General features: G+C 41.3%; 1 protein-coding gene across 1 annotated transcript in view; it reads left to right on the plus strand.

Moving 5' to 3' along the window:
* Positions 1-12,272, plus strand: part of DMGDH (dimethylglycine dehydrogenase) — a 60,515-nt gene that overhangs the window by 26,586 nt on the left and 21,657 nt on the right. Inside the window, exons 8-13 of the mRNA XM_027094735.1 lie at positions 3,191-3,360; positions 3,824-3,977; positions 5,993-6,158; positions 6,622-6,752; positions 8,024-8,241; positions 9,894-10,051. Of these exons, the coding sequence (XP_026950536.1) occupies positions 3,191-3,360; positions 3,824-3,977; positions 5,993-6,158; positions 6,622-6,752; positions 8,024-8,241; positions 9,894-10,051 (997 nt within the window). The remainder of the gene's footprint in view (positions 1-3,190; positions 3,361-3,823; positions 3,978-5,992; positions 6,159-6,621; positions 6,753-8,023; positions 8,242-9,893; positions 10,052-12,272) is intronic.

Below are 12,272 nucleotides of genomic sequence, written 5' to 3' on the forward strand. Positions count from 1 at the left end.
GGTAATTTTCCCAGGTTGTAGATGTCGCGAGGTAAATGGGGAAGATAACAGGTCGGGGCATACAAAGTGCCACACTCTCTCTGACCAATTTGGTCTGACCCCCAAAGGTCGCCTTGTTATTTAAAAGTTGGGATTGCTAAGATATTTCTTATGTAACATGGTGGATTCCTCACATCGGCTACCCCTCCCAATTTATATCAGTGATCCATCCCATGGTTCTGAAGGCCAGTGACTTCCATATCTGGCTGAGCACCAGGGCTTGTTAAAAAGCAGAATCCCAACTTTGTGGTTAGTCACTTACACGTGTTTCATCCTCCTTTGCATCTTATCTGTGAAATTCTTATTAGTTATCACTAGAATCCATGAAAGGTGTGTGGAATTGGAAAACCAACAAGCAAACAGATTCCCAGACACCCCTCCTATTGATTCTGATTCAGTGGTCTGGAGAGGGGCCCAGGGATCAGCATTTCAGCATTGTCTGTTATTCTAGTCCAACCAGTCGAGAGAATAGGTGTTTGCAAACTGTCTACATATATGCCAGTGCTCATTTACCTTACTCACAGAATACCCTCAGTCAAAGCTGTTTCACTTTTATACCAAATCTAATAAGTTCTTCTGCTTCTAGGTGACTAACACAATGCTCCCCAAATGTTTAATGAGTTGGATTGAATTGAATCTAGTTATCCTGGCTTACAACAGATTATAAACAGCAAATTTAAAGAGAGGAGAGACAGTTTCACAGTTATCATAAAAAAGCATACACACGGGCTTCCCTGGTGGCGCAGTGGTTGAGAGTCCGCCTGCCGATGCAGGGGACACGGGTTCGTGCCCCGGTCCGGGAAGATCCCACATGCCATGGAGCGGCTGGGCCCGTGAGCCATGGCCGCTGGGCCTGCGCGTCCGGAGCCTGTGCTCCGCAAAGGGAGAGGCCACAACAGTGAGAGGCCCGCGTACCGCAAAAAAAAAAAAAAAAAGAAAAGCATACACAAACACTCAAACAGCATAGCAGCTGGGCCATGTACAAGAAGTAGGTTCTACAGATTAATGCTAGACCTAGAAGAAGAGCCTCACTCTTCTTTCCTCTTCAAGTTCCCTTTCACTTCCACTTCACATGTTACTTCCTTATGAAAATCTTATCCATTGGGCTTATCCATTGTTGTTGGTTATACAAGGACCCATAGCCACCATGTACTGCTTGCCTACTATGTGCTTTTAAAGGCCATGTCAATTAATTCTCCACCAGCACCATAACGTGTGCACATGTGGAGACTAAAGCTCAGGGTGGTTACACAGCTTGCCCAAGGTCACACAGCTGGTAGTGGCAGAGCAAAAATCCTACCTAGATCTCTCTTACTCTATGCTTTCACACTTTCAACCACTACACCAGGGGCTCTCAATAGATGTTTCATAGCATTCAGTTGTATGGGATTTTACATATAACTTAATAATGGTTATAGAGCTGATGTTTGTAGAAATTTACTTTTTAAAAATAGATTTGATTCGGTATTATCCTCAAATAACAGCACTCTGCCCCATTTATTGGAAAGAACATGATGGTGTAGCAGTGAGACCACAGGAAACCGAAGCACAACCCTCCCTATGCCCAAGGAGTGTGCCAAGGATGTAAATTCTGTTATGTGTGTCTTGGCTGAAAAAAGATTGAGAACCATTGAAGAAGTAAAGTCCAATAACAGGGAGTGTATACTGGGGGCAGAAGACTGAGTTTGTATCCTGAATCTGCACTTTATTGCTGTGTGACCTTATTTAACCCCTGAGTGCAGGCTGGTTTTCTCATTGGTAAAATAGAGTTGCTAAAGAATAAATCAGCTGGTATATGTTAGAAGGAAACAGTGCTTGGTAAATGGTAAGTACTCAGTGAATATCAGAAGAACTTTAAATAGTTTCAAGTCTCATAAACAGTATCTCTAGCTCTTAAAAATGGCAAGTGTTGTATATTGTACATTGGGACTCTTTAAGTGAATAAACATTTTAAGCATATATTTCATAATTATTTTAAGCATGTATTTAATTTTTTTTTTTTTTTGCTTTCTTGAAACTTAATGAGATTGTTTGTGGGTTATTTGGATGAGCCATGTCTCTTTTTAAAACTATCCAGAGAAGTATAAATTGCTGTCGTTTCATTCTGCTTGAGAAATATCCTTATAACAAATATAAGCATTCATTTTTATAAAGTAGAAAAACTGGTATCTTGTTGTAGAAAAAGGTAGTTAACATTTCCAGTCTTTGCTAAGGTCCTCCCATGCTCTTAGAAGCTGCAATGCTGGCCAAGTAGCTGTCATCTGGAGTGCTGGAATTTCTTGCATTTTGAAGTCTGCTCGTGTAGCTCCTTTTCCTGGTCCTCTACTGGTGACTCCCTGCTCATCCAATTCCTCAGAAGCTTCTCTTGACTTAAACCAAAAACAAACCCACAGTAAAGTCCTTCATCAAGACTTTCCTTTATCCACAAGAATGAATGGGTAGGACTGCCCATGGGCGACGTTAAACTGTGATCCCTCCATCTGGTATGAAATTATTTGCCACAGTCATGTTCTTGGTTTTAAAGCATCCTCATGTGGAAATAGAAAACAAGCCAACCCTCCCCACCAAGTGACCCAAATTGCAAAATACAGGAGCCATTGTTTCTTCCTCCTCTTTCCCACAAGTCCTTGGGTGAATGCCTCTTTGTCTGAATGCTTCTTCTACAATAATGGCCCAAGATCCTTGTGCAGAGGTCATTGCTATGGGAACCTGAACTAAACTGAGTCTGAGAAGAGATGGGTGTGCCACTCTACAGTGTACATATTTCTACTGCAAAGTTCCTATTAGGGAGGATAATCATAGCTCAAGAGGGCTGGTAAGGTACCAACCACATCTGCCTGTGTGCTTCCTCTCCTCCGTTTTCCTAAAGCATCCTTACTAGCTAAGAGTCATAGACTATTTTGCAGATATACAGCTCTTGAAACTGTGGAAAGAAACTAGCTATCAAGTCAGGCACATTTAATTTGGATGCCTAAAGATTTTTTTTTTGGAGGAAAAAATATGATAGCATAAAGATTATGTTGATTGTGTGTTCTGAATAGCAATAGCACAGAACACTGTAGCTTTGAGGCCTTGTTAAATATATGGACATGTTTCATTGTTGGAAAACAATATGTGTTAGTAACAGGGTATTTATTTCTGTATTTGAAAGGTATGGCATAATCCATGCTGGTGGGGTAGGGAAATATCTCAGTGACTGGATCCTGCACGGAGAGCCTCCTTTTGATCTGATAGAATTGGATCCCAATCGCTATGGCAAGTGGACAACAACTCAGTACACCGAGGCCAAAGCAAGAGAGTCGTATGGATTCAACAATATTGGTAAAGTGCACATTTACCGTTGTCTATGAAGTGTGTTCAGAACTGACTTACATCACTTCTGACTTTAGAAGCTTTTTATTCTGTGTATCGTGGGGGAATGGTTAGGGAGTCTAAAAAGCATGTACCTCTAAGACACAAAAAGGAATCTATATGAATATATATCTTTAATGTGAGGAATGCATAAGTGATTTTAACTTTTAAATCTATTTTTACTTTACCCTTTGATGATCAATATAAATACAGCTTTGGGTTTTTGTAAAACATAAATTTAATGCATATATATGTATATATATAATACATACATATATATTATACATATAATATATACATATATATATTATATATATGTATATAATATATGCTTCTAGACTTTAAGTGCTGTGTTTTCCATTTTCTGAATCCCTTCAAAATATTTTATAGTTTTGGTTCTATGCTATTCAGAGCACCGATTTTCCTTTTTCAGTTGGTTACCCTAAAGAAGAACGGTTTGCCGGGAGGCCAACTCAGCGAGTCAGTGGGCTTTATAAAACCCTGGAGTCCAAGTGTTCCATGGGGTTCCATGCAGGCTGGGAGCAGCCACACTGGTTCTATCAACCAGGCCAGGACACTGGGTACAGGTAAGTGGGTGACTTCACCTGCCTGTCACTCTCACCGCAGAATGAAATTTGGGGGTGGAATGGAGGGACCCCAGAGAGGTGCCACGTCCCCCTCCCACCCCATCGCTCCACCCCATTCCAAAGAGCATTGAGCCTTTTCCCACGAAAATCACTTTTTGTGCAGTGCAGGCCTTAGTTTATCCCACGTGACGTTGGTCCATATCTAGGACCCATGTGGCCTCGCGAGACCTACAACCAGCCCAGATGAAGCCTCTGCTTGGCATTTTCCGGTTGCTCAGAGAACCTTCTCCACCCTCTCCAAATCCCCACATGGCTTCAGTTGGCTCCTGAAGGTTTGTCCTGGTTTAGGATGCCTGGCCAAGCCACATAGTATGGAAACAGTATGGAAATATGGATTTTCTATTTGTCAAGGAATAGCTCAAAGCAACCGCTTTCTAGTGTGTGTGCATCGAATCATGCAAGTTATATGCAGTGCTAGTACATTAGCGGAAAAGGTCATTTACTTACTATTTTAGTTTGAGCTAAAACGTAAAGCACATCACTAAAACAATTCTCTGAATTCCTCTAAAGTTGTTGCCATTATACTTGGATTGCATACTATTGTACTTGGGATTAATAGTGATTATATATTTTTTCTCATGAGAATCCATAAACCAAGAGAAAAGAAAGTTTCCTTTTCACGTTAAGTTCTCCTTTTTCTTTCTCAGCTGTGTTGGGTCTTCATTGCTGTTCATGGGCTTTTCTCTGGTTGCGGCGAGCGGGGGCTACTCTTTGTTGCGGTGTGTGGGCTTCTCATTGCGGTGGCTTCTCTTGTTGCGGAGCACAGGCTCTACACACGCGAGCTTCAGTAGTTGTGGCACGCGAGCTCTAGAGTGCAGGCTCAGTAGTTGTGGCGCACGGGCTTAGTTGCTCCACGGCATGTGGGATCTTCCCAGACCAGGGATTGGAACCCGTGTCCCCTGCATTGGCGGATGGGTTCTTAACCACTGCACCACCAGGAAGTCCAATTCTCTCTCTCTCTCTTCTTTTTTTGACCTGTCATTTTGCTTATTTAAACAGGTTTTAATGTCTACTGTAAGATCAGATCTAAAAGGTCCAAAGTATAGTAGAGGGCCAGTTGCTGATTAATGAATTTGGACTCTGTAGTCAGCCAGTGGAGATTACCTGGGGGCAAAATACCGGTTTGGTTTTTCCTAAACGACTCAGATAAATGCCAGATCTATTCTTCACCTTGTGCTGTTTGGACCTGGCCTATTTCTTCTACTATTTTAATAATTAAACCACTGAAGACTCATTTTGCAGACTTAGCATCCTGCTCTGAAGTTAAAATACCACATTAATAGTCCACTCTGTAAACTAGAAACGACCCTGCATAATGAGTTAGGAGACCTTTGTTCCAGGCCCAGCTCTGTCATTAACTAATGCAAAGACCTTGGAAGTCACTTTGTGTCTTTTCTCTAAAAAATGAAGATGTTGGACCAGATCCTTGCTTACTCCAGGTGGACCAGCATGAAGCCTGTTAGAGTGCAGAATCTAGGGCCCCTCCACAGACCTGCTGCATCAGAATCGGTATCTTAACAAGTACAAGTGATGTATTTGCATAAATGTTTGAGAAACAAAAAACAAGATATCTCTACCCCTCATATATTCTGGTTTAATTATGCCCCCCAAATTAGTACTTTTAAAATGCTCCCCCCCAGTGATTCTAATATGTAACCAAGGTTGAAAACTACAGGATTGGTTAACTTCTAAGCTCTTTTCCAGATCTGAGAACCCACATGGCCTATCTTATTTTCTACTTAATTAATACTTCATTCACTATGAAATGGGTCAAGGGATAGATGAGTAACTTAAAAAATCAAGTAGATTCCAATATGTATGTATGATTTGTAGAACAGGTGGCACTTTTCCCCCAAATGAAATTTTCTAGGCAAAGAGGGTGTATTAAAATATCCTTATTCTGTAATTTTTTGAAAATGAATAACTCTTGTTTTATGACAAACATTGTGTTTCAGGCCAAGTTTTCGCCGCACAAACTGGTTTGATCCTGTGGGCTCTGAGTATAAACAGGTTATGCAAAGGGTAGGGGTGATTGACCTGTCACCATTTGGCAAGTTTAACATCAAAGGTCAAGACTCCATTAGATTGTTGGACCATCTCTTTGCAAATGTCATTCCCAAGGTAAATAACCTTATAGGGGTACAAGGTCCAGGATTCTGGCCTACTTAATTCTCTACCTCTTGTTTTCAAAAAAACGAATATGTTATGTCAATTCACCTAATGATTTCTGTATGAACACCAGAACCCTTCAACTAACCAAGGGTATTCTAGCTAATTTTCAAATTTAAATTTTTGTGAAATGAATTATCATCTAAGGACCTTATGACTTTGTTTAGTTGTGTAAATGGGAACCCCCAAATTGGAGGAAGTGTAATTTTTATGACAAGTAATTATAATGGTCATTTAAACTGAAAACTTCAAAATTAATGGGTTTAGGTTTACAGATAGTTCACACAATTGATAGAAATGATAGCATTCAGATGTTTTTCATTTTTGACAACCACATTTTTATTTCCATGTGGTGTTAAAAGGACACATAAGATTTTTATTTCATCCTGAGGTAATTTAAAATTCTTTTGTGTAGGTGGGTTTTACAAATATAAGTCACATGTTAACACCAAAAGGTCAAGTATATGCTGAGTTGACAGTTTCTCACCAGTCTCCTGGGGAGTTTCTATTAATAACTGGTTCTGGATCAGAACTTCATGATCTTAGGTAAGTGTACACCTAGTAAGAAAATTTTACATGGATTGTATATTGACCCAATCTTGCACCGAGGTTTTGTTTGTTTGTTTGTTTTTTTACCAGTAATTGAAAGTACAACTTTAATTCTTAAAATCTTATTGTTTTAAATAAACTTCATGTCTCATAGAGGAAATTATTTGAAGGGCCCCTATGACCATCCCCCTCCCAAAGGTAGTCCATCCATGGGGTTTACTGGTTTTAATAATATTAACTCCCTTTTGTTAGGCATCACCAATATGTCAAAACCATTATTACACGTTATCTCAATAAATTCTTTTAATAGATATATCTGCAAGGTATGTATTATTCCCAATTTCAGGTGAGGAAAGTGAAGTTTGGATTAAAGTAACCTGCTCAAGCCAGCCTTGTTGATTCTGATGCCCATGTTTGGTCCACTTTAGTGAACTGCCTCCCTGGTTTTTCTTCCTTTTTCACGCTTTGTGCCACAAAGCTGCATCTAAATCATTGACCTGCCAAGTCAATCCTTCACACGAAGCTTTAGTCTACTATTTAGTCTGCTCTAAAATCTCTAATCTTCAGTATTTCAAAAATACTTGGAATATTGTTGTTTAGTAAACATCTTACTCTGACAGATTCTCACTCTAGTTGTAAAATGATGCAAATTATATCCTCCAATCCAAGGTGCATTGGGAGCCATCTTAGTAGCTTAGCTTTGTGTCAGTCCAGATGATCATTTTCTGATAGACTTGTGTAGCTCCAGGGAGTGCTCAATAAATTATAAATGAGCCCTATCCCTGGGTTCCAATAACTCATCAAGACTCAGAAATTGAAACTAGTCTTTAGAGTTTTAATCTTTTCCTTGCCATTGTCAAAGCAAATATGTGTCTGGTGGCAGGTGCATTATTAACCTTTAGCAGCACAAGCATGCCTCCTGTGTACAGGTATTAGAGAAAATTTTCCCAAGATTGAATCATCAGTTTAAATGCAATAGGGCTGTCACTATTTAAAAGAATCGTGTGGCAGAGTTTGTTTAAACGGAAGGGTCCTTCCGTACTGTGAAAAATTGCCCACACATTGAAGTGGGTAGTTTAAAGAGGATCATTTAACATCTCTGGGACTCAGTTTCCTCAACTTTAAAAATTAGGTGATCTATGTGAAATGACATTCTAGGGACTTTCTGGCAATTCTAGACACAGAGCATTTCTTCCGAGAAATAATCTGTTACCAACATGCATTATTCAAGCAGGATTTAACACGATGTTTATGAATCTCAAATGCAGATGGATTGAAGAAGAGGCTGTCAAAGGTGGATATGATGTTGAAATTAAAAACATAACCGATGAGCTTGGAGTCCTTGGCATCGCAGGGCCACATGCAAGAAAGGTCCTTCAGAAACTGACCTCTGAAGATCTTAGTGATGGTGTTTTCAAGTTTCTTCAGACCAAGTCTTTAAAGGTTTCCAACATTCCTGTCACTGCTATCAGGATATCTTATACTGGTAAGAATTGGAAAACAACCTAGAATAAGGCTCTAAAATTTAAAAGCAGTTACCAGAAATGTGTGCACGCATGCACATACACACAGTGCGCGCACACACACACACACACACGCGTGCGCGCGCGCACACACACACACACACACACACATTCACTTTGGTCATTTTAACTTTGGAGAAAGATTTCTCCTGCCTGACTCTTCTGACAATTTTGTTTATTCACTCCTAGTCTGAGAGAGTCCTTCCATAGATTTCCAATTGTTCCAGGCTCATAGCTAGCTGCCTACCATTTGGAAAGGTAGGTAAGAAGGTGGGAAGAAGATGGCTGTTGGAATAGTTGGAAGGGTTGACAGAATATTCAGGCCAGCTGATTCTGTTTGGGAACATTCAAAATGGTCTCCCATTGATAGAGTCTCCCATAGAGAACATCGTGAATGTATCAGGCACCGCTCTTAAAGCATTACTACTGATCATCTTTCTTTCTGACTCTTAAGTGCATTAGGGAAGACTTACTATGCAGCTAACATTGCACATAGTAGATATTTGGAAACAGGGATGAATGAATGCTCCCCATTGGTGCTCTGGGCTCACTTCTAACTCCCTGTAGATTCCCTGTCCCTTCACAGAAGACGTACTGGGTGCCCAGGCATTCACTCAATTACGTGTTGCTAACGTTCTGGTGTTTGTCCTGGAGAAGCACCTCACCATCAGCCCTTGACATGAGGAATGAGGCGAACATACAGTATAAAGACCATAGCTCTTCCCTGGGCTTCCACTGTCCCTTTTCACCATCCTTCCTCTGCCCAACCTTGGCAAAATGGTGACCAGAATAAAACATAAGCAGAATAAAAAATAAGCAGACTCTTTGTGTTGGGTGTCATTTTCTTTGTTTTTTGCCCACAGCTCTAATGGTGAATTAAATGACCAAATGGGGAAGAAGGGGGGAGTGGGGGGCATTAGAGACTATGGCTATCCCACAGTGAAGACCATTTGAATAACTGTCATCAGTTGCCTTTATCTTTTTTGTTTGTTTGTTTGTTTTTTTGCGGTACGCGGGCCTCTGACTGTTGCGGCCTCTCCCGTTGCGGAGCATAGGCTCCGGACGCGCAGGCTCAGCGGCCGTGGCTCACGGGCCCAGCCGCTCCATGGCATGTGGGATCTTCCCCAACCGGGGCACGAACCCGTGTCCCCTGCATCGGCAGGCGGACTCTCAACCACTGCGCCACCAGGGAAGCCCAGTTGCCTTTATCTTTAAGCCTTGTGATTTGGGGCCAAGGAGTTGGGGGTTGAGGTGTCTAAACCTTGAACCCCTTTTCTTGATAAACTCTGCCATGCTAATTCCTGACTTAACATTATGAAGCTGAGGTCAAGGGGCAAGAGTAACTCCTGCATCACAGTCTTTCTGTGTCATGAGATGTCCTAGATGCTACCCTCTGTGTGGGGGACAAGATTGGGCACAAAAGCATCTGTGATATGGCAGGCTCCTTTGCAGTGGGGTTTGGTTGCAACCTTTTTCTGAACTGGTCTTTTAAAACTCAACAATGTCTATATTGCATAAATGGAATCTCTCCATTTATTGATGTGTTTTAGCTATTGCACATTAGACTCAATGATCATCATTCTTACTCTGGTGGGCACTTGTGGGTGTATTTCAGGTGAGCTGGGTTGGGAGCTGTACCACAGACGAGAAGATTCTGCGGCACTTTATGGCGTTATCATGAATGCAGGCCAGGAAGAGGGAATTGACAATTTTGGAACCTATGCCATGAATGCCTTAAGACTGGAGAAAGCTTTCAGAGCCTGGGGGTCAGAGGTTTGAAATGCTAGCATCTTTATTAAAATTTTACGTGTACTGTATCTGATTTTTATATAAGGGTTAGTTTTAACTGCATTAACATTGGCTCTGGCTGTAAGAGAAAGTATGTATTATAAGAAAAAAAATTTTTTTTTTGTTTTGCCCATGCCGTGCAGCATGCGAGATCTTACTTCCCCAGACCAGGGATCAAACCCATGCCCCCTGCAGTGGAAGCGCAGAGCCCTAACCACTGGACCACCTGAGAATTCCCCGAAGTTTTATTTAATTAGGGAAAGAGGTTTTTCTCCCCAATTTCCCAGTTGCAAATTCACTGGAATTATGACATAATGTTTATTCTGCCCTAATTCCTCCTGCTTAGCAGAGAGCCCTGGACATCTGTCTCTGACTGTGTGCGGAGCTGTGGCTATCCCAAGGGAGCCTGCCTACCTCACGGGACTTGAGGACTACCTTTCAAATTCTTCCTTCTCCTCTGTCATATTGCCCATCCTCAGTTCTTTCTTATCCCGCACCTTTTGGGGAAGTAACAGCCAAAGGGGTCATTCTGAGGGGGGTTGGTGGTTGGTGGTCTGGGATCTGTTGGTCCAGCCCACTCCCACCATTAATAATGGGAACTCAGGGTTTCTATTTGTGTAGTTACACACCATTTTCATAGTCATGATCTCATCTACCTTCTCAACTCTCTCTGAAGGAGGTATTATTGGTGATTCTTGTGCAAGGGGTTGGCAGTTCTACACACAATCCCTGTTCAAAACACAATCACACTAAGAAGTAATAAACAACTTGGTCCAGATTACTCTGTTCTCTGTTTTATCTCCAATATGGCAGGCTATTTTTAGACCCCCTTAATTTTTTCAGATTTGCTAGTTGTTTCCTTGGAAGACGTTAAGGTTTTAGGCCTGGGAAGTGAGATAAGGGACAGTGGTAAAAGATGTACTTACTTCAGGGTAGGGTCTCTTGGGTTCAGATGTATCCTCTACCACATACTAACTGTGTGACCTTAACCCTCTAGAGTCTGTTTACTTCTCTATAAGATAGGGGCAGTCTTTCTCCTCCAGAGTTATTGTCGAGATTAGATAGTCTACAAAGTGCCTAGGATATAACAATAAATTTGAGGGCAGAGTGGGTTTGAAAGTGCAGGCAGGGTCCCTTGGACAGCTAGACCAGGGACAGAAGCAAGTGGACTTTGAGGTGGAGAGGGCAGCCTCCTGGAGCCCCTGAAAGAACAAGGGCCCTGGGGCAAGTCACTGTTTTGCAGGAGAGGTGCTGTGTTATAAGGATTCTCAACCTACAAGCCGGGTGTGGGTGGGGTTCTTAGCGGAGGCTGCTGCAGGGAGAAAAGTAGAGGACGGCTCTGCCTCCACACTCCACAAGGGATGAAGCAGCTGAAGCAGCCTTTGCGGTCAGGCGTTTCTGCGCCTCCCTGCCTTTTCCCTCGGACCCCTCCTCTGAAAGGGTTTTCTCCATCCCCCGTCCCTCCGATTTCCCAGCAGTGCCAGCACGCCCTCTAGTGTTAATACATCAACCAAGCATCTGGGCTTTGTTTTCATTTTTTTCCTGGAATTCTGAAACTTTGAGCAGGTAAAAATTTTAGAGGTGCTCAAATGGATTAGGAAATATGAGGCCGAAATTTTATGTTATGTAAAACAAGTTTATATTACTCATTCAGTTCATACGAGGGCTGTGTTGTCTTTTTTTTTAAGTTTGGCAACTTTTTATGAGGTTTAGACCAGTTCTCCTGGAGCAAAAGAGACCAACGACAACAAAATAAACAAGTAAACAAAAATCAGGTCTAGTCCCAAATAGTGGCTTTAGTTCCCCTTGAACTATATTGTAATAACTCAACCAATTTGAAAAGATTGAAATTCAATCTCTATTTTTTTCCTTTTCCCTCTCCTGAACTCTGTAGAAGCCATTTTCCTATCACCTGCTTTTTCCTCTACTTATCCCAATTTCTGGATGATTGTAAGATAAGTAAATTACTTACTACCGTTTCAAAACCTATTTATGTAAAATTATTAGATAAAAGCTTCTGAAAGTCTTGTTTCTGGGAAGACATCATTGTTGTGGTATCCCTCAGATGTTTATTATACAAAGAGAGCCTAGGAAACAAACTGTGAATTTTAGTTTCTAATTTGCTATTGAAATAACAGTATTTGCTGAAAGGCTACATTTGAATTTTAGATTTAAAAAAATTACTTTGAGGCCAGTCCACAATTTT

This window comes from Aethalodelphis obliquidens, unplaced genomic scaffold, assembly GCF_003676395.1.
Source record: "Aethalodelphis obliquidens isolate GAN/ISIS:26980383/991018 unplaced genomic scaffold, ASM367639v1 scaffold4, whole genome shotgun sequence".
Classification (NCBI taxonomy): Eukaryota; Metazoa; Chordata; class Mammalia; order Artiodactyla; family Delphinidae; genus Aethalodelphis; species Aethalodelphis obliquidens.